This window comes from Nicotiana tomentosiformis, chromosome 12 (genome assembly GCF_000390325.3).
Source record: "Nicotiana tomentosiformis chromosome 12, ASM39032v3, whole genome shotgun sequence".
Classification (NCBI taxonomy): domain Eukaryota; kingdom Viridiplantae; phylum Streptophyta; class Magnoliopsida; order Solanales; family Solanaceae; genus Nicotiana; species Nicotiana tomentosiformis.
Window position 1 is genome coordinate 44668078 of NC_090823.1, and position 23980 is coordinate 44692057.

General features: G+C 39.1%; 1 protein-coding gene and 1 long non-coding RNA gene across 2 annotated transcripts; both read left to right on the forward strand.

The window, feature by feature from the left end:
• The first annotated feature begins 12335 nt into the window (after positions 1-12335).
• On the forward strand, positions 12336-12722 carry LOC138902559 (uncharacterized). Its single transcript, XM_070190441.1, has one exon. It carries the CDS (start codon positions 12336-12338, stop codon positions 12720-12722), a length of 387 nt encoding a protein of 128 aa, XP_070046542.1.
• A 4320-nt stretch (positions 12723-17042) lies between these two features.
• Positions 17043-23289, forward strand: LOC117278235 (uncharacterized). Its single transcript, XR_004508567.1, has 4 exons — positions 17043-17408; positions 17675-19835; positions 21538-21625; positions 23034-23289. It is a non-coding gene; the product is annotated as an uncharacterized lncRNA (long non-coding RNA).
• Positions 23290-23980: the final 691 nt, after the last annotated feature.

Genomic DNA, 23980 nt, shown 5'->3' on the forward strand with positions numbered 1-23980 from the left:
AGCACAGCAGCTGGACAAGTCAATTGGCACATGGGCTGCCAACACCTTCCTGGAAATCACATGAAGCCAGCACAAAGCAATGCACCACAGGCTGGACGGGCCCACAACCAGCTTAGCTGCCTATGGACATTTTCTGTATAAATAGGCATACTTAGGCCTTGTTAGAAGGCAGATCTCTTTACTTGTATTTCCTTCTTTTGTATATGAGATAAACCCCGAAAATTGGCCTTGGCCTCCCATCTTTGTGTCTTTCATTTCGTTATCCCTCCAACCTTTGAGTTTGTGTGATTGCCTTGGTCCAAAACACGATTTTGTGTTTGTTTCTTATTTAGGCTTGAGGCAAGAGTAGTAGTCAGGCTATCTTGCTGCCCTCGCCGAACCCCCAGAAAATGGGTCCGCGACAGTGTGGCTATCTTTAGCACAAATACCATGTTTAATTATAAAATAGTGTGATGGCCATATGAAAGATTATATATAAGGGTTATTAGTCTTATGCGGATGTCTAGATCAGAGTGTTGGCATCAAATGCATAGTATGTGTGCCGTAAGTGAGAGGGTAGATGTGTGCCTTGAATGAGGGGTAGATATGTGTGCCGTGAGTGAGGGGTAATTGCAACAATAGCCAAGAGGAGAAGGCAATAGCTAGCTAATATTTCTACTATACTATATGTCGCTATATTACTGTAGCAATGCAAATACAGTTGCAGAAGTTTAAGTTTGTGTTAGTATTTCTTTAGACTCGATAAAATTTAAATATAACTTCCTTCATTTTACTATATGACATTGAGCATTGAGTAAGAAATTCAAGGACGAATTTTTTTTTATCATAAATGCTCTTAGAATTAGTGGTGTTAAGTATACAATGATATTTTATAATTATATGAGCATGTCATTAGGGTAGATGAGGAAGCTCAAAGTAAAAAAAATTCAAATACAAAAATGTACCATTATTTCTTATAACATAAAAAAAGAGTACCGTATAAAATTAGGCAACTCGGTGCACAAAGCATCTCGCATTCACGCAGGGTCCAAGGAAGGGCCATGTCACGACCCAAAATCCTCTAAAGGTTGTGATGGCGCCTAACATCGCCGTCAGGCAAGCCAACGGTGTATAATCAACTTAATTACTCATTTTAGTACTTTGAAATCATAATTTTCCTTAATTAAATAGTGTGAAATAGAATTTACAGGGTAAATGATAATATTTACACGAACTATAATAACGAACAACACGTAGGAACCCCCAAAACTCGATGTCACAAGTACATGGGCATTTTCTAAGGAGTACAATAATAATACAACATCTGTCCAGAATATAAATAAGACAGGATAAAATAAATAGTACGATGGAGATTCGGTGGACTGCGATGCGTAGCCTGAATTGCAGCTCACATAAAGTCTCCTCGACAGATGTGCCTACGCGCCAAGATGATCACCCAATGAACCTGTCAGATCCTACACATTTAGTGCAGAAGTGCAGCATGAGTACGTAAATCAACGCGTACCCAGTAAGTATGTTGCCTAACCCCGGAGAAGTAGTGACGAGGGGTCGATATCGACACTTACTAAAGGTCCAATAAAATAATATAATAATTCATAACAGATATCAAGTGCATAGCAATAGTGGGGTAAATTTGTAAATTTCATAATCCTCTAAATATTTCTTTTAAAGTATAAATTTATCGATCTTGTATTCTACCTTAATAGCTTAGAAAATGCCAAGTGTCAATATCAAATAAATAAGGAATACCATAAAATGCCGAGCATCAGCGAAAGGTTTATCTCGTGAATATTCAGACTAATAGCGATATAACGCACGATTCTGCTGAGGTCGTTTGGCCCGATCCAGAATAATATTTACACTATCGAGGGTCAAGCGGTACGAACCATAGATACATCTATTATACTGTCGAGGCATTCAGCCCGCTCCACAAGAAAGGAAGGAAGCTACCGAATTACGAGACACTTGTTTACAATACAATACATGAGCACAGAACGAATATAATCTTTACCGTTTCTCAAATAACTCGCCCACAACTCAAAGTGTTAAGGCTCGGCCTAGTATATATATATTTATTCCTAAATCAATTTCAATTATAACTTCCATTAATTTAGCCAGCAGAATGAGTTCAAATAATTCATATATTACATGATAAGATCCTAAGTCTACTCGGACATAAACATGCTTTAGCTACGTACGGACTCTCGTCACCTCGTGCGTACGTAGCACCCACAAGTAGTTGCATATAATAATAAATATCAGCTAGGGATAGTTTCCCCCTCACAAGATTACACAGGAGACTTATCTCGCCCCGATGTTACAAAACTGACTCCAACGCCTCTCTAACGCTTCAATTCAAGCCAAACGATCCGAAACTAGTCAAACAATGTGCAACTCAGTCAAAATATACACAAATGCTAATAATTAATCAATTCCTAACAATCTCCAACTCAGATCTAAAAGTCATTAAAGTTAACTCTTGGGCCCACGTTCCCGAATTTCGAAAATTTTCGAAGATAAATATTACCCATAGCATTACGAACTCAAATATATAATTTATTCCTAATTCCATGTCCAAATTCGTGTTAAAAATCCAAATATACCAATTTCTAGGTTTTTCACCAACAACCCAAATTTCTACAAAATCTCATGCTTAAATCCTTATATAAACCATGTATTTAACTCATAATGTGAAGAAATCACTTACCCCATAATAGATGATGAAAATGGCACTCCAAAATTGCTCCAAAAATCAGCTCCTATGGACGAAATGAAGTGAAAATGGATCAAACCCCCGTTTAAAAAGAACACACTGCCCAGCGACCTTTCGTATCTGTGGTCCATTAGCCGTTTCTGCGGCTTCCCTCGCTTCTACGGACAAAAGGTCCGCTTTTGCAGACTCGCTTCTGCGGCAACACTGCCGCTTCTGCGAAGCAGCCCTCCCTCTCACTTCCGCTTCTGCGATCGATCCGTCACAGGTGCGACTTCGCTTTTGCGGTCCACCTGCCCGCTTCTGCGACCCCTGCCACAGTCATGCTTGGCAGCTTCTGCGAAGCCCATCTCCCTTTTGCGACCAGAAGGCAGAATTCCAGCAATTTCTTCAAGTCCAAATTTTGTTCGTTAACCATTCGGAATCCACCCGAGGTCCCTGGGACCTTGACCAATTATTCCAACGCGTCCTGAAATATATTACAAAATTAGTCGATGCTTTAAATCATGCCAAACAACATCAAAACTATGAATCGACGATCAAAATCCTTCTTTAAACTTTTCAACCTTCAAACTTCGCCGAACACATCCGAATAATACTTAAACATCTCGGAATGATGCCAAACTTTACGTGCCAGTCACAAATCATGATACGAACCTATTACATGGACCGGAACTCCGAACGGACATTAATAACACCAAAAAATTTATTTCAAATCAAACTTAAGAATTTCTTAAACTTCCAAAACGACAACCTTCCATAATAGCCGCCGAAATGCTCCCGGGTGGTCTGATACTCAACCCGAACATACACCCAAGTCTAAAATCATCATATGAACCTATTGGAACCTTCAAATCCTAATTCCGATGTCTTTTGCTCAAAACTCAAATCTTAGTCAATTTTTCCAACTTACAGCTTCTGAAATTAGAATTTTCTTTCCAAATCAACTCCGAACTTCTCGAAATTCAATTCCGACCACACGTATTATAGAAGTCAGCACATGACATGGTATGACAGAGCAAAGAATCTTTATGGTTTGGCATTCATTTTAATTAGTGCCTGTTACAGTCTTGTCTTGTTGCGTCTTGTGATGGTTCTATTGCAATCTTAGTCATATTTACATGTTTCAGTTTTATTCTATTGGGACCTCATGTGAATTTCACTAATTATTTTTATCTTTTTTGTATGCATGAACTCGACTTGGGCCTATCGAGCCCATCTAGAGATTAAGCCCACCATCAGATTTTGAGTGGTCGCATTTCCTGTTGAGTCGACTGTTCGTGTACATTATGCAGGGCCTGAACATTTGCTGGCCCAATTCAACGAGTCTAGTTTTCTTTCTCCTTTCCTTTATATAATGAAATTAGTTGCTCACTAGTGTTTATGTATTTGATACTAACACTATTGTTGAATATTTTTGCTATGCTTTGATTATTTTAGGAATCTGGGCAAACCAAAGCCATAGGTAAAATAAAGAAAGAACCTGAGCTTATCTACCATCATTGAAGTATTTTGATCATTTACTGTTAATAAATAAAAGACTCCTTCAGATTTTCGCTAACCATTTTCACAAGGTTTTTTTTTTTAAAGTTTGGACAGATTTGGGAAATGAACGACTTTTCTTTCAAAAGGAATTATTATTGAACGGGCATTTTAAGGCTGGTCTTCAACAAAAATAAAAACCAAGCACGACTAATAAATTACAACTAGTAGCTTCATTGAGCTTTAAAAAGGCATACCTTCGATTTGAAAACAATTATTCAAAGGTTTACCCATTACATGTTTACGTCACTAAGCCACTTTGTTTTCAAAAGACAAATATTTAAAACATAACTATATTCATAAATAGTTTTTAACTTTGATGATGTGAACGTTTCAAAGACCTTTTTTTACGAATTACAATATTTGATAAAACCTATGCCCTCTTTTTTTTAAAGTACATGCACAATTTTCTTTCAAAAGTGGTAAGATTTAAAACAAAGACTTAGAATAGTTGCGGACCTTAACCACTAATTATACAGAATATAGACATTTACTTTCCTAAACCTAGCCTAAGTCCTAAGAAGATATCTCAGGTAGATTTTAGGGGGTGCCTAATACCTTCCCCTTAGAAGAACAAGAACTCTTACTGAAAATCTCACTGGTTAGCAGACCATTAGAATAATGATCTAATGAAATATAGGTACCCTATTATACCTTTAAATATTTAGGTGGCGACTCTCTTTTATCAACAACAGGGAAACCACTAGTTGAATCTTATTTTGACATGTGCAAAATAGGGTGCAACAACATGGCGACTCTGCTGGGGATTTTTACACATAGGTTCTGACCTTAGCGAACTTAAACTAGATCTGGAATTTAGGGATGTTTGTTTATATACTGCTTTAACTGTACTTAATATTGCAAGTATGTGCTTACTTGTCTTACTCGTCTTACCTGTTTATCATGTACTTACTTGCTTGCTTTAATATTATTACTGCTATCACTAATTATTTGTTACCGCTTTATACAATGTCATCACGTTCTTTCCTATCGAGTCTTGGCCGTACACTATCACACACAAATGGAACCCAAGGTTGTCTTTTACACCCCTCCGTACCTTCTTTCAAAATTCTTTAGTTTTAGAGAATGACTTTGTCAGGTCAACTGACATAACATCTCGCAGTGTTCAGTCGAACCCCAAAATTAAGAAACACTCTACTCTAGCAAACATAGGTCATACTGCACAAGTGTTAGGTGAGTCAGTCCTGGGCATCGACTCACGATTAGGAAAGCCACCTTAATGTCAATGGGTCATGCGCCCGACGACATGTCTTTTGTGGAATGACGAACCTATCCAGATGAGATGCTAATGATTCGAAGGAAACACTTACCAAACCTTTTCACCTATTCAGAATGGAAATCAACCATAACATCCCCAAAATCATATGGTCATGGGCGCACCACATAAGTTGAAGCAATGGTGGAGAAACATTTGTCGTGGTCATGGAGATGAGATCAGAATGCATTTGGGAGTGTTGACCACTTTGATGAACATTCGGGCTGACAAGGTCCTCACTAGATTGTTGATAGAATTCTGGGATCCAGCTAAGGTGGTTTTCAAGTTTGCCAACTGTGAATTGGAGGAAATCACAAGCTTCATGGAGTTGCTATTTGCCAGGAGAAAGCCGATACTACCAGTTACCATGCCTGACCACGGGCTCCTTCATGCTTTGTGAAGCTTTCATGGTTAAGTGGTAGGGCAATCTTAAGGAGCCCCGAAAAATACTTCTTTGAGCTAGTGGGGTTTCAGGGAATTCAACCATATGCACCTTTGCAGTTTCTAAGGCAATTTGATCTGATCCAAGATGTACCCCTATGGCCGCGGACAACTTTATATGAAGATGACTACAACGGGAAAATTCCAATCCCAAGGGTGAGGAGACTTCAAGACGAGTGGAATGATTTGATCATGATGCCAGTGGGTAAAATCTCCTGGTATACACCTAAGTATTTTGTATGTATCAATGAAGAGGACCATACTTAGTGGGTAAGGATTGATCGGACTAGAGGATGCATTAGTATCCTTACAAATATACCAGGAAATTCTGCTCCACTATCTCCTTACCACCGCCATGCATCAGCAAGTGGTTCTAGGGTCGGTTGACCACATGTTGCCGCCACTGAAAGATGATGACCGGGTAATCGAGTACATACAGATTGAATCAGAAATAGAACTAAAAGAGGATCTCGGAGAGGAGCCGGAGTACAACAATGATGAGGAGGAGGAAGAAGCCGAAGAGAACCTTGAAGAGGAAAGCTTGGGAGGCGACTCTGGGGATGATTATTAGTGGCTAGTTGATTTCCCTTTATATTGTACCCCCTTTATTTTCCCTAAGGGCAAGTCTATAAGTCAGGTATCTGATGAATGTTGAAATACAATGTTCTAATCACCGCTCCCATCTATTGTAATCCAAAGCTTATCAATGAAAAAGAAAATTTGCTCCGGATCTTAACGTGTCAAAATCTGATTGTTTGTCAAAACGTTTGTGACATAGGCCTACCTCTAGAAAAGAGAGGTCCCTCGCATATTTGGAAAGGCGCTTATTTGAATATGTGAACTAACTGCTCTATGTGCTTATATTTATGCAATTTCTAAAACTAACTTCTACCTTTCTTTATTTTCTCTTTTATTTTCTTTATTATTATCCCCCAAAAATAGAGGATGGTTTTTGTTGACACATAAAACTGGTTGAGCCACTGTACAATCTGAGATCCAAACAGAAGATGTCAGCAACTAAAGAATCGACCGGAAATGCTCTTGTAATAGCTGACAACCCAGGGCAATCGGGGGAAAAGAATGATACTCGAAGTGATTAGCACGTTGCCAGGATGGTGCGAAAAATAGAGTCACTGAGAGAAGAAGTGCAGCATATTTGGGAGTTGGCACACTTGGTCGTGACGATGTTTCTGCAACCACATCATTTCCGCTCATTAGACTCAATCCCTGATCATTTCTCTTCAACCACCTGACAAACAAATAGTACCCCAACCGCAGTCACTACAAATCTCACAATCCAAGTTATACCACTAGTAACCCACATAAATCCGCCAAATCCTCCTATACATATATCTTATGTCCCAAACTACATCCAAACACCACAAAACCCACCAGCCACTACCAACTCAATTTATACCCCTCGAACTTTTGCCAATAATCAGACCCAGCACATACCTGCGGCACATACCGCCACACATGAGGGATATGTTCCACCGTCATATGTCACTTTAAAACCTACCCTTACAGTGTTCATCACGGTTAGAGTTCCATACGAGATCGGTCAATATCACGATATGGAGAAAGAAGCAAATTACAAAGAGGAGGAGTCAGTGTTAGAACAGTTGCGAGTGTTGAGAAAGCAGATGAAGAATCTCAAGGTTGCTCGAGGTAACGAGGGCCTGGATTATGAAGACTTATGTATACATCCTGATGTCCACATGCCTATAGGGTATAACCCTCCAAAGTTTGACATCTTCGATTGAACGGGTGATCCCCATGCGCATTTGAGGGCTTACTGCGACAAACTAGTCGGGCTAGGAAGAAATGAACAGCTGAGAATGAAGTTTTTCATAAGGAGTCTGACAGGAGAAGCACTCACTTGGTATACCTGCCAGGACCCCAGGAACTAGAGAGAGTGGATAAGGCAAAGAACTTTATGAACTGTTTCCGATTTAATACGAGATCACTCCACATAGGTTCGCCTAGTGAATTTGCAGAAGAAACACTAGGAGTCATTTCATAAATGTGCCCGACATTGGAGATCGGAGGCTTCCAGGACCCAACCGCCACTAGACAATAATGAGTTAACAAAGTATTTCATTAGGGCCCAAGAAGGGATTTATTTTTAAAAGATGATGGATATGATGGGATAGAAATTTCCCGAACTGGTTAAGATGGGAGACTTTTTGGAAGAAGGCATCAAATCAGGCAAAATATAGTCAATGGCTACTCTGCAAGCTGCCAACAAGGCAATACAATCTAGTTCCATAGGCAGTGGGAAGAAGAAGAAGAAGGAAGTAACAACAATTGTTCCCTACTACCAGTCCAGTCCTCCCCGCAGAAACAACTTCTATCCCTTAAGCACCTATCACTCGCATCAACCCAGCTATGCTCCAGTACACAACACCCAACCATATTATAATTCTCAACCTCAATACAACCTACCTCGAGCCCATATAAATCCAAACCCACCACAACCATATGCCCCAGTCCAAACCACCACCCACCAAAATAGACCCGCCTATACACCACGACCACGCCCAAACTTTGAAGAAATCCCAGAAACTACACTCTAATTGGTGAACCTTTAGCCCAGCTATTTAAAAGACTAAAGAAGAGCCGGACTGATATACCTAGTGGAAGGGAGAGTTCCTGACCAACCCTCCAAATATTTTGACGCAACCAAGCATTGTGCCTACCATTCGTGTGTTCCTCGACATGAAACTGATGATTGTTTCTGATTAAAGAATGAAATCAAGCTGCTTATCAAGAGTGGAGCCATCCAATGTACCCTGGCCCCACCAAATATGAATTACAATCTACTACCAAATCAAAAATCAAGGAGCCAACATGATTGCGTTGGACGAGGAGTATGATCTGAAAGGGACCATCGTCACAATTGGTAAGGCCGAAGCTGCAAGAGTTTTACCCCAAAAAACACCATTGATTAATGTACAATTGAAACCTCTGGTGATGGTCCAAACATAGCAACAATGTTAACACGCCGTTGTCAGAAATGAAGAAAGTAGAGAATACAAAATAGTTTTGTGTATGTACCAGCAGAAAGGAGAGGGTAAAATGATAGATTCCGTAGCTGCTCATTAGATGACCAGGTCAGTAAGGTGTTACACTCTAGAGTAATTGAATCAAGGGAACCCGAGTAGAGAACATAATCAGAGAAGAAACATAACAAATGCTGAGGCGACGGAATATTGGAGGAAGATGCCTGTTAAAGAGTATTCCGTGGAGGAACAGTTGAGGAAAACCCCTGCTCACATATCGATCATGGATTTGTAGATGAGTTCTGACTATCACAGAGGTGCTTTTGCAAAGGTGCTAAGCGGAGTAAGTGTGCCAAGCAATACTACCAGCGAGGCGTTAGTAGCAACCATTGGAAAGATGGTCGAATAAAACATGATTTCTTTTCGAAGAGATGAACTCCCTATGAAAGGTATGGATCATAACAAAGCCTTGAACATCACATTCAAGCGAGGGGATAAAGTGGTGTCTCGAGTGCTTGTTGACAGAGTGTCCGGAGTGAAAATTTGCATGTTCTATACTCTATGAGAATTGGGTATCCATTTGGGAGAGGTGAAGGAAATCCATGTAAGAGTGAGGGCTTTCGATGAGTCGCAGAGGGATGTCATCTGAGAGATCTAGTTAGCCTTAGAGATCGGACCAGTTTAGTTCCCGATATTGTTTCAAATAATGGACATTTCGTCTTCGTACAACCTGTTGCTGGGAAGGCCCTGAATATATATGGCAGGGGCAGTTTCTTCCACTCCCCGTCAATGTATGAAGTTCGAGTGAGATTGCCAAGAGATTATGATACATGTGGAGTGGAGCCGGTCAGGTTACGTAGAGCATGTAGTCCTCTTCATAAAAAGATTAGATGGGACCGCCTTTCATGCAGTTGAAATCATGCGAGCAATAGAGATGGAGAAGAGTGAGCAGAATCCGGATATGCAATCGCCGTACAGGTCGAAGATAGCAATGGGAGAGATGATGAAGTATGGGTACCAACTAGGGTCTGGGCTAGGAGCCTGATCAGATGGGATAACAGAGTCGATTGAACTGAAAGGGCAGAAGGGTATCTCTAGCTTATGGTATCAACCTACAATTGGAAAGACTTATACCGATAATCCGGGGAAGAAGGCTTTTGTACCAGAGCGTGCTTCGGGTCCGAGTCAGAGCACAACATCAGAATATGACATAATTGATGCAATGGGAAGATTGTTCGTGACTATTATCGAGGAATGCTGCGACGAAGTTGATATCAAGACACCGATCATTCGGGATGCCGAACCAGGAGAGACTTTGCAGAATTGGACCGCCAGTCCATCTCTGTTTTTCCAGGAGTCTTAGTAGTGTGGAATTGTAGTAATTTTGAAAAATGCATGGTCAATTGAGGCTTGAACCGTGCATGTACCTTTTTTGTCAATTGCCTCTTTGGACGCTGAGACGTCCTTTTTGATAAAATAAAAGAATTACGTTTCCTGAAATCATTCCGAATTCATTTTTAGATCTTATTTATTAGTTTTTCTTTTTTAGTAAACAAATCGATAAAAACTCGCATTCCATGATTATGACATGTAACAAAACCCTCGAGCAAAATGATGCAGACTACGAAGAGTATGGTGAACGCATGATGCCCGAGAACCTCCCGTTAGGAATCGAACAGTTAGAGAGCCAGAAAAAGCCCAACCTTGAAGACTTAGAAGTAATCAACTTGGGAAACGAAGAAGACGTGAAATAAACATGAATCAGCATCCATCTGAAGACAGAGCAAAATGAAGAATTGGTAGTGCTTCTCTGACAATACATCGATGTGTTTGCTTTGTCATATGAAGACATGCCCGGATTAAGTATCGACATAGTCTTGCACAAATTGCCCACCGATCCTGCGAGACCACCCGTCAAGAAAAAAACCAGGAAATTCAAACCATATTTAAGTCTATGGATAAAAGAAAAAGTCACCAAGAAGATAAAGGCAAATGTAGTGAGAGTCACTAATTATCCTACATGGTTGGCGAACATCGTACCAGTACTGAAGAAGGATGGGAAGATTAAGATATGTGTGGACTATCGAGATCTTAACAAAGCTAGTCCAAAGGATTATTTCCCCCTACCAAACATTCATATCCTTATCTAAAACTGTGCGAAAAACGCGTTGCAGTCGTTCATGGATTATTTTGCTGGGTACCACCAGATTCTGATGCACAAAAAAGATGTGGAGAAGACATCATTCACCACACCATGGGAAGTTTATTGTTATATGGTTATGTCATTAGTCTCAAGAACGCCGGTTCTACCTATATAAGGTCCATGACGACTCTCTTTCACGGCATGATCCACAAGGAGATCGAGGTATATGTGGATGATGTCATCATCAAGTCTCGGAAGAGTGCGGATCATTTGAGTGACTTGAGGAAATTCTTTGAAAGTTTGCGGAGGTACAGTTTGAAGTTGAATCCTGCGAAGTGTGCATTCGGAGTCCCCGCAGGGAAATTGTTAGGTTTCATCGTCAGCAGGGAAGGGATTGAGTTAGATCCTTCAAAGATCAAGGCCATTCAAGACTTGCCACCGCCCAAGAGCAAGAAGGATGTAATTAGATTCCTCGGCTGATTAAATTACATCAGCAGGTTCATAGACCAGTCAACGGTAATCTGTGAGCCCATTTTCAAGTTGTTGAAGAAGGAAGCTGCTATAAAGTGGGTGGACGAATGTCAGAAAGCTTTCGACAGGATGAAGAAATATTTGTCGAATCCACAAGTGTTAGTTCCTCCGGAACCCGGTAAACAACTATTACTATACTTGTCCATTATGGATAATGCATTTGGATGCCTATTAGGACAACACAACGAGTTTGGAAGGAAGGATCAAGCTATCTATTACCTGACCAAGAAGTTCACACTTTATGAAGCCAGGTACACCATGTTAGAGCGGACCTGCTGTGCTTTGACTAGGATTACTCAAGGGTTGAGGCACTACATGTCCGCATATACCTACAGGAAAGTTGGCCAAATGGAAAATTCTTCTTAGTGAGTTTGATATTGTGTACGTGACGCCGAAAGTTATCAAGGACAAGCATTGGCCGATTATCTCGCAGAGAACCCAATGGACAAGGATTACAATCCACTCACTACATACTTCCCACATGAAGAAGTGTTATTCGCAGGGGAGGATATTGCAGAGTCATACCCGGGGTGGAGACTATTTTTCGATGGAGCAGCAAATTTCAAAGGTGTAGGGATTGGGGCGGTTCTAATTTCTAAGTCAGGATAGCATTACCCGGCTTAAGCCAAGATAAGGTTCCCTTGCACAAATAATATGACAGAATATGAAGCATGCATCCTTGGGCTAATAATGGCAGTCGACATGGACATCAAAGTGCTTCTAGTCATAGGAGATTCTGATTTGCTTGTACACCAAGTTCAAGGTGAATGGACCACCAAGAACGCCAAGATCCTTCTATACTTGCACTGCGTAAAGGAGTTATGTAAGAAGTTCACCAAGATTGAGTTCATACATATTTCCAGAATCCAGAATGAGTTCGCCGACGCTCTTGCAACCTTGTCATATATGATCCAGCATCCAGACAAAAATTACATTGACCACATCGAGATAGAGATTCGAGATCAACATACATACTGCTTCCATGTAGATGAAGAGCTAGACGGTAAACCGTGGTACTACGACATCGAGAGGTTCCTCGAAGCAAGAGAATACCTAGAGAATACCGCCATTTGTTAGTAGCGAGCACTAAGAAGACTAGCAAATCACTTTTTCCTTATTGGGAAAGTCCTGTACAGGAGGACCTCGGACTTGGGTCTGTTAAGATGTGCCGATGTCGCTGAAGCAACAAGACTACTGGAAGATATATATGCAGGAACATGCGGACCTCATATGAATGGTTTCGTTTTAGCCAAGAAGATTTTGAGAGCATGATACTTTTGGATGACCATGGAAAGTGATAATATCTGTTACGTGCAAAGTTTCACCATTGCTAGATTCACAAGGATTTCATCAGGGTTCCACCTGATGAGATTAACGTAATAGGTTTCCTTGGTCGTTCGCTGCCTGGGGCATGGACGAGATTGGACCTGTAGAACTCGCCGCATCAAACAGACATCGCTTTATCCTATAGACATCGACAACTTCACCAAATGGTTCGAAGCTTCTACATACAAGTCCGTCACAAAGAAGGTGGTGACAGAATTCGTTCGTAACAACATAGTCTGCCGATTTAGGATACCAGAGTCAATCATCACTGACAATGCAACCAATCTCAATAGCATTCTCATGAGGGAGATTTGCGAGAAATTCATAATCGTCCACCGCAATTCCACAGCCTACATGACGCAAATGAATGGACCAGTTAAAGTAGCCAACAAAAACATCAAAAGGATCTTACGGAAGATAGTAGAAAATCACAAGCAGTTGCATGGGAAGCTATCCTTCGCTTTATTAGGTTACCGCACCACTATGAGAATGTCCATCGGGGAAACGCCATATATGTTGGTATATGGTACAGAAGTTGTGATATCCATATAGGTCGAGATACCATCTTTATGAGTCATTCATGAAACCAAGGTAGACGACACGAAATGGATACATGTTAGGAAGGAGCAACTCATGCTCATCGATGAAAAGAGAATGGATGCAGTATGTCATGGTAAGCCGTATCAAAATAGGATGTCCAACGTGTTTAGTAGAGAGGTGAAACCACGGCAAGTCACTCCGAGGCGGCTGGTTTTAAATAAGATATTCCCCCATCAAGAAGAGGACAAAGTAAAATTCGCACGTAACTGGAAAGGTCCTTATGTGGTCCATCGAGTATTGTTGGGAGGAGCATTGATCCTAGCATAAATGGATGGTATAGTCAGCACGAAGCCCATCAACTCAGACGTAATCAAAAGATACTACATTTGAAGATAGTAGAATCAGGGTTTAGTTGTAATAAAAATACGCCCGACCTAACTTCCCACGGTGGGATACGTAGGCAACCCATGTAGGGTCCGGTCTCTCTCCCTTCTCCCTTTTGTAGTAGAAAATACAAATATTATTTTTGTATGTATTCGGAACTACGCCACGACTTGATTTCCTTTGGCGGGAATACGTAGGCAATCCACATCGGATTCAGTCATCTATTGTAATTGAACTACGTTTTGGCCAGATTCCATTTGGATACATAGTCAGTTTGAGTCAGACTCAGCCACTTCATTTTAATTTCTCATCATTTTTCATCTATTGTGATCGAACTGCGTTTTGACCTGATTCCATTTGGATATGTAGATTGCATGAGTCAAGCTTAGTCATCATCATAATTCATTCATCAGTTTATTATCCTCGAACTATGTTCAGACCTAATTCTGTTCGGATACGTAGGCAACCTGAAAAGGTTCGGTCATAGCCCTAGGAAAGCCTTTGTAATGCATTTATTAGATTAGGACAAGATCGCGACAGCAAGAAGCTACGTCATTAGGAGCATCTCGAGGAATCTTAATCAACAGGGCAAATCATCTAAAAACCACATTCGTGTAAAAGGGAACTTTCGAACATGTCATAATCTGGAACGATGACATTTGCCATAAAAATGAACGATTTTGAAAATCTTTTCTAGAAAACTATCATTCCACCTACCGAACTTCGTGGCATAATTCACCAGATTTGGGGCAAGGACAGGCCTGCAATCAACACAAACTAACACCCCCACCCCCCTCCTACTGAGAATTTTTCTTTAAGCGTAGAACTAATAGGAATCAAAGAATGCTAGGTCACACTAGGAGCAATGAAGAACCCGCTACCATCTCATGAGCCCTTATCTTTCCTTCATTATTTGATTCATTTGTTTCATATGGTTAAGGGCTAACTTCGAGTTCTTCGCAGGTGTTTTTGAGCCAAGTCTTTTATCCATTCGGAGCACCCTTTATATAGTAAACTGTCTGCTCAACCAATCGAAGTACCTTGTACATATCGAGCCGCTAGCCCCGCCGATCGAAGCCCTGTATATAGAAGACCGTCTGCTCAACCAATCAAAGCACCTTGTACATAGCGAGCCACTGGCTTCGCCAATCGGAGCCCTGTATTGTTCGCTTCGCCAACAAGAGCACTTCGCACAAATCACACTATCACTCCACCATATCGCAGATTCTAAGAATATAGTTGCAAATTTCATCACTAACTTCGCTAATCGAAGGATGGACCATCCAATTCCGCCATACATTTTGTCGATCGACGGCTGCAATATAGTTTCGCAGTCAAGCGTATCTCTTGGGCATGCTCCTTTATTTCTTTCTTTTATCTTGAATGTTTTGACGTTTTATTTTTGCAGCTTACAGGCTTTTACATTTAAAGTCATGTACTACATCGTGTTGAGATATCTTACATTTCAAGTCAACTACTCCCATCGCGTGGAGACTTAATGCTCCGACAGTTGCGGAACGGTACACAACCTGACTAATAATCAAGTCAACTTCAAAGGCCCATCCATGACATCCCAAATAATGCTCCAGAGCTTGGAGACTTCAAATTCAAATATCACGTCACCCCGATCCCAAATAATGGCTAGCCGGCAACCAAGCATAATCATTTCCTCATTATTCACATCATATCTTAACACATCTGCATTACAATATATGGGTATGTGTGTATTTTCTTTTGCAGGATCAAATATTGTGACTTGGAACTTCTTCTAAGCAGCAAACCAAGCTACAACGCTATGAGGGATAACAAACTCATAAGCAGGTAAATCATCAAAACTCCAACTCAATCCGATCAGTAGAACTCCAAATCATCAAATCTTCAAGTCTCATAATTAAACGGCAATCCGTAAGGTCATTCTGGGGTCCAAGATCTTCTCATCTTGCAGTATCGTCATAACACGATACTGGGGCAACTCCTGCAAGCATCACCCCCCTCCAAATCATCATTCCAAAACTACATAAGGTCCGATCCTCGTTAACCCTGAGGTATGTAGGCGATTCAAAGCCAGAATTCGGCCCTAATTTTCCCTAAATATTCTCTAATCTTTTATGATCTTACAACTCATAATCCTCCCCAAATCTATATGTCATTCTTGCAATACATGCCTAAAGTCAGGACGAAAATTGGTCTTGGTTCAAATCTTTGCCCGAAAATTCTTTCATCGTCTCCGGTCAAAGAGGGCCAGTTGTTGATGACCAATTTTAACCCTCCCTTTTAAAATTAAATTATTTATAATTTAATAATTTTCAATAAATGTGTTAAAAATATTTTCTAATCAATAACACCTATTTTTATAAATATAATAGAAAATTAGTGATTAATATCGTTAAATAAATAATTTGATATTAAATAATTATAAAATATATTATCCTTATTATTTTTGAAATTATTAATATAACATCTATATTTTGATACACAAGTTTTATAATTAGTTCAACAAATTAATCCTTGATTTTTAATAAATTCGCTTATCATTTAAATAATTCGAAATTAATTTTATAATTTGAGTAAATAAAATATTTTAATGAATAATTAATTAATTGCAGCATTTTATAACATATTTGTTGGTTATATTTTTACTATATTTAACAAATATTAATTAAGTTTAATTAAGTTAATTTTAAAAGGGTTAAAAGCATAAAAGGCTATAATTGCAAATACTTGTTAATACACAACTTGGCCATTTATTAAATCAAAACCAACCCAAAACCACCTGACCTGATTCGAAAATCAACCCCTTCATTCCATGTTGGCGATCCTCCCCAACCCTTGGAAACGAATCGAATTATGCCACGTCGCTCCTCAATACCACTCACACAAGAAGCACACCTCATCTGGACCATTGATTCAACTAATTAACGATCCACGGTTAAACCAAATTTGCCCCTTTTATTTTAATATCCACCAGCGATTTATCTCCGCCGTTGGATTAAAGGAAATCCAACGGTCATCCTTTTTTCTTACTAAAATATTTTACCTCTGAAATTTCGGAGCCGTTGATCACAATGATCCAACGGCTCCCCTTCGCTCACTCACTTTAAACCTATCAAGACCTAAATCCTAATTCATTTTACCCAAACAGGCCGCCCTACTTTCCCCTTTTCCTATCTTTTCTCTCAAATCCATCAAACCTTACCAGTCTGAATCTTTGCACAAATTTGTGCAAAGCTGCTTGATTCAACCTCGAATCATCCATCTTGTCCCTTCTAGCCGTGATTCACGCCAGTTTCTTTTCCATTTCCACCGACAAAATTAAAAAAACCCCAAATCATAAACCCTAGGCTCAACGATGAAACTTCAAGTCTTCTGATCTCTCTTAATCTTCTTTCAAATAGGATGCATGCATGAAGGATTCTCAGGCTTCATCATGATTATTCGATGTCCAGAGGTCAAACGCAGTAACAAGCTTTGTCCAATGGGTCTTCACCTTCAACGACCATTTCCTATTCTCAGGTAAATCCTTTTCCCTCTTCTGATTCTGTGATTTTACCTACTTTGCTATCATCATCTCGACCATTGTCATCTTCCACTAACTAAATTCAAATATGCTGAAAGCTTAAGACATTGAATGCCACTATAAATAGTAGCTTTAATGGCTCACCTAACAACACCAACATAATAAACGAACAACATCTAAGAGAATTAAAGGCTTTAAACTTTCTCACTGATTTTCACTTTCTCTTCTCCGATTCTGAGTTTCTTTACTGTTCGAGGTTAAGCTTGGATTTCTAAATGGATAGACAAGGTTCTTGTTTGGTTTGCTAGTCCTTAGAAGGTCAGTGTACACTGACCCTCCCTTTCTCTCAATTGTTTGTATTATTTTGTGCTTATCATGTCTTTTTCTGTTGATTATCTTTTGTTTATTAGTTCGTGGTCAATTATCATGTCTTGCTCTCATGTGTTAGCCTTATTATTTGAGCCAATTGTTTCCTGATAATCTGTGACTTTTCCAAGGTTAGGTGGTTATTCTGCGCTAAGCAACTTAATAAACTTTGCCGGATAAATGCTTCCTAAAAGTAAAATACCTAAGTTCCACTGAACTTCTGCAGTTAGCTAAGAGATTGTGATAATTCTATGTGAGTTTATCAGCAGTACTATTATGTTTGTTAGCCTAATTCATGTTGTGTCCTCAAAGTTTCCTTGACATCTTGTTGAGAGTCATACCTGCTATATCTATGCTTGGATTAGTAATGTTGTACCACTTTTAATTCAACTGAATGACCCTCATTATAGTATCCATGCCATACACCTAACTTACCTGTTTAACTGATCTGATATTGAAACCATGTCTACCCTGTGCATGTAAAACTCACATATTCTTGTGATTTGAACTTCTGTAATGAATTCACTAACTTGTTTATTAGACAATTTTCTCATTTGATATGATTTGTAACCTTGCAGCCATTTAGAAATATCATTGTGCATATGTTTGAGTATCTTCGGTTAGCTTTTATACTTTTGTTTGCTCATGAACTTCCTGTTTGCTTTTCCCATTCAAGTAAGACTCATGCTTAAGCTATTACACTCTTCACTTAAAACTGTGCTATCCTATAGAAGAAGGAGTTGAACTACCTATTTTAATATCTTAACAACATATAATCTGGAATGTAAGACAATTGTTGTCATTTGTGGACCTAAGGAAACTCAATGATCTTTGTTTGTCTTGTTTAAAGGAATGTAGTACTATACTTAGTTGATATCCTTGGCTGTGAAAGCTTAACTGTAACTTTGGACATTGGTTGAGACATGATAGGTTAGAGACCATGCTATTAAGTTTAAATTAGATCAAAATTGATTCTGTAGGGATACTTCTACTGTTTGTTACCACTTCAAGGGAGTCTGAGCAAGAATGTTAATATAAGTACTCGATGTAGGGAGAATTCAACCATGTGTGTGGGAACTTTGGATTGTTATGAATACAATCTAAATAGTTGTTAAAGTGTTGTGAACTTAATTAAGGATTCCTATAAGTTTGGACCTACCAATACAACCAATGAAGTTAGTATGCATGTCTTCCTACACCCCCAGGATCACTTAAACTCAGCATCTTTAAACTTGGAATAGTCTACTGTTGGTTACTCTGAAAATATCCTTGTTCTGCACCTGTGATTAATTTCTTTAAATGTTTTAATTCATGTTATAAATGAATGTTGAGTATCTCTGGACATTGTTAGTATCTGCTGTAATTGACCTTCACCTTCTAGGTTCTAATTATAAAGTTAATGGTGTAATTCCTAAGGTGTTCATGCTTGTGCACCATGATAGTGCTCTCCATAGCTTCTGAACTTTGTGTACTTGAAACTTTTGTACCTGCTGTTGTTCTCATGTTAATTATTAAGTGAATACATTATTTTTAACTAAACCTTTGAGGAAGAGTGAGTGTGAGTGATTAAGGGTATTTGGGTTGGTACCTAGTTTGTGGCTAAGATGCCATTCCCTGACATAGGCACTGCTCGGAGTCCCTAAGACCCTTGTGAACTCTAAAGTGCCAGGGATTCCAAGGGTACCTTGTCCATGAATGAGGCCTTATCCTAATCTCTTGGTCATTAAATCTTATTAATCCTCCTAGGATTAATACAAATAGAAATTGGCATTAATTGTAATTAGTGTCTGTTACAGTCTTGTCTTGTTGGGCCTTGTGATTTTTTTTTTGTTACAATCTTAGTCATATTTATATGTTTTAATTTTATTCTGTTGGGGCCTCATGTGGATTTCACTAATTGTTTTCATCTCTTTTGTATGCATGAACTCGACTTGGGCCCATCGAGCCCATCTGGAGCTAAATCCCACCATCCGATTATGAGTGGTCGCATTTCCTGTTTAGTCCACTATTCATGCACATTATGTTGGGCCTGAACATTTGCTGGCCCAATTCAACGAGTACAGTTTTCTTTCTCCTTTCCTTTAGATGATAAAATTAGTTGCTCACCCATTTGTTTATGTATTTGATACTAACACTATTGTTAAATATTTAGGCTATGCTTTGATTATTTTAGGAACCTAGGCAAACCAAAGCCATAAGTAAAATAAAGAAAGAACCTGAGCTTATCTACCATATTCATTGCAGTAGTTTGATCATTTACCATTAATAAGTAAAAGACTCCTGAGTGTCGCTAACCATTTTCATAAGGTTCTTCAAAAAGGAATTATAACTGAACTGGCATTTCAAGACTGGTCTTCAACAAAAATAAAAATCAAGCACGGCTAATAAACTGCAACTAGTAGCTTCGCTCAGCTTTAAAAAAAAGGCATACCTTCGGTTTGAAAACAATTCTTCAAAGGTATACCCATAACATGGTTACCTCACTAAGCCACTTTTTTTTTCAAAAGACAAATATTTAAAACATAACTACATTCATAAGTCTTTTTTAACTTTGAAGATGTGAACATTTGAAAGACCCTTTTTACAAATTACAGTATTTAGTAAAACCTATGACCTCTTTTTTTAAGTACATGCACAATTTTCTTTCAAAAGTGGTAAGATATAAAAGAAAGACTTATAATAGTTTCAGACCTTAAGCACTAATTAAGTAGAATATAGACATTTACTTCCAAAAACCTAGCATAAGTCCGAGGAGCTATCTCAGGTAGATTTTAGGGGGTGCCTAACACCGTCCCCTTAGAAGAATAGGAACCCTTATTATAAATCTCATCGTTTAGCAGAGCAATAGAATAATGATCTAATGAAACACAAGCACCCTTGTATACCTGTAAATATTAGATGGCGACTCTCTTTTATCAACAACTGGGAAACCGCTAGTTGAATCTTGTTTTGACATGTGCAAAATAGGGTACAACAACCGTACCTGCGAAACTTTGGGCGTAGGTGCGGAGCAGCAAAAACCGTAGTAGTGGCGCTTAAGCGCATTTGGGCAGGTCAGATATGTTCGAAAATGTGAAGGAAGGGGCGCATCTGCGTTATCGCTGAAGCAGAAGTTAAGGCGCGTAAGCGAAAAAGCTGACTAGGTAGGAGTTTCAAAGAAGTGGAAGATGATTGCCCATGCGCTATTGTAGAAGCGGGCCTTTATCCGCATGTGCGAGAGGACGAACTTTTAGTGTACTCCGCATAAGCGGGATATTTTTCGCAGAAGTGACGCCGCAGAAGCGGCCTATTGTTCGCAGATGCGAAAGAGCTGGGGAGAAGTTTATAAACCGAGATTTTGGTTCTTTTTATCGCATCTTGAGATTTTAGAGCTCGGTTTTGAGTGATCTTGGAGAGGATTTTTACCACATGGATTAGGGTAAGTATTTTTACTCGATTTTGATTATATTCTATTATTCCATCTTCGATTTGGCATTTGATTAATGAATTTTAAAAGAGGAATTGGGGGGTTTTGTCTAACTTTTTTAAAGACAATATTTGAGATTTGAACGTTGATTTGGAGTCAGATTTGAGTGAAATTTTTATGGTTGAACTCGTATTTGAAAGAGTTATCAGAATTTGTGAGTTTTGTTGAGTTCTGTGATGCGGGCCCAGATTGACTTTTTGGTTGACTTTGAGTATTTGATTAAAGATTTGACCTTTTTCGTTTGGATTTGTTTCCTATAACATTACTTGATGTTTTGCGTTGCTTTTGGCTAGTTTCGAGTCATTCGGAGGTTAATTCACGCAAGATGGCATTTCTAGAGTATTGTTTGGCTTGCTCGATATTTGATTTAGCTTGTTTGTGGTAAGTAACATATCTAAACTTAGATTTGAGGATAATTATCCTTGGGAACCATGTATATGAGATATATTGGGCTGATGCATATGCGAGGTCACTGGCGTGTGATCGTGAACCAGTGTAATCATGATCCAAGTTGACTTTCATACTATTATTGGACTTGTTTTGCTATCAAATCTTGTTATATCCGTGTTTTCACTCCTAGTTTCATTATTTCTAAGCTATGATTCATGTTAGAAATCATGTTTAAGTTAAGTGATTACTTCGGTTGAGACCTAATGAGGCTATTTCCATTGTTTTGAGCTATATGTCTTAACTGTAGTTATGCACTCAGTCATGATTCTTTATTTGCATATCATATCTCAGTTTCTGTTCTTTACTTGTTGTTACACTGCACATTGTTGTGGTCTTTTATAAGATGTACTATTTGGGCTGGGTGATATGAGATTTGTGAGCCCTTGAGACTTGAGAGGTTAATGACTGAGGTGGGTCTTAGTGCCTTGAGAGTGATATTTGTATCAAGTTACATGCCGCAACAGGCCTTATTGGCTTTATTGATATTTGGATCGGATTGTACGCTGCAACAAGCCTAATTGGCTTTATTGTTATTTGGATCAGGTTGCACGTCGCAGCAGGCCATATTAGCTTTATTCTTAGCGCTTAGCAGGATCCGCCTCTCCAGAGTCTGACATACCAGTAGCTAGCGCGCGCGCGCGCACACACACACACACACACACACACACACACACACACATATATATATATATATATATATATATATATATATATATATATACACGTGCTTTGTCGAGGGGCTTTCCAACTAGGCACCCACACATTGTTGAGTGATTTTTGTGTGTGTGATGGAGTGGGGGCATTGATCCCGGCATCTTGAGTGTGCTGAGAGTGAGGGTACTTGATGATATCACTGTGGAATCATTTATTTGACATGTATATTTTACATGTAGGCAAACATATGTATTTTCCTCATGCTAGACGATAATATGACATTTAATAATTTGACATGTATGCTTGACTTGTAGGCATAGAGATGTAGTTTCCTCATGCTAACTGGTAAATGAAAACTCTCTGATGTTTGGAAATTGGAATAACACAGTTATTTTGATAAACCCATGTTTTAGTTAATTTTCAGTGGTAAGATTTGGACTTTGACTGTTATACTTGAACAACATGTCTACTTTCCCGTAATTTTGAACGAGCTGATCATTATACCTCTTAAGTTATATACCTCTACTGTCTTCACTATATTGTTATGATTTGTTATTGGCCATTGGTATTAGACTCTGACCATTCTCTGAACTCGTCACTGCTTTTAACCTAAGGTTAGGTTTGTTACTTATCGAGTACATGGGGTCGGTTGTACTCATACTATACTTCTGCACCTTGCATGCAGATCTTGGAGCTGATATTACTGCACATGAAGGAAGCTGGCATTGAAGATGTTCCCATTGTCCGGATATTGCTACCACTTTTTCTTGGTAGTTTTAGATTTGAGTTCTGTTTATGTATATTTCAAGCTGATGTTGTAATTATGTTTCATACCAGCTTTGTAAATCTAAAGTCTTAGTAGCTCATTGCTTGTACTGCCAATCCTTGGGATTTCTTTTGGCAGTTCAGTTATTTTTACTCATTGATTATTATTATTCTCATTTGTATTGTGTTAAATGTTATTTGACATACCTAGTGGTTTGGGTTAGGTTCCATAAACGACTAGATGGTATTTAGGTTGTGACACCCAGCAAAGACGTAATAACAACAGCATGCTAATCCTTTCAAAACTTACAAGTGCTAGTCCTTATAATCGAGCTACAATTCGTAGAAGCTTAAACAAGGTAACGAGAAGCATAAATCACCTTGAAATGATCACAACCAATCTATATCTTGGTCCTCTTCATCTAAAAACAACCTCCAACACAGCTATAAGAAAGAGGAATAGAAACTAGCAAGCAGTCCGGGTTTCTTCGCCACTAGAATTACTTGTAACCTTCGAAATCGCTTAGGGTTTGATCAAACTTTTGGGAGAAGAGTTGCAAGGAGTTTTCTCCTATGTTTTGATCAGGATATTATGTTGAAAATATGATAGAATCAGCCCATATAAAGGGCCCCTTGGCCGCACTCAACTGCCTCTTTTTGGTAAATTCATTTAAGCAAGTAGGCGAGCACCTACTTGTCACTTACCAGTCTGTGCCATCTTGTGAAAATACGAATATCTCTCAACTCTGATGTTGCATTTATAAACTCTTTAGTGTGTTGGATACTAGAGTCTTAGACCTTCAATTTGGTGGGTGGATCACACCGCAGCTACAAGTATATTGGGAGAAACACTTAGTGACATTAGAC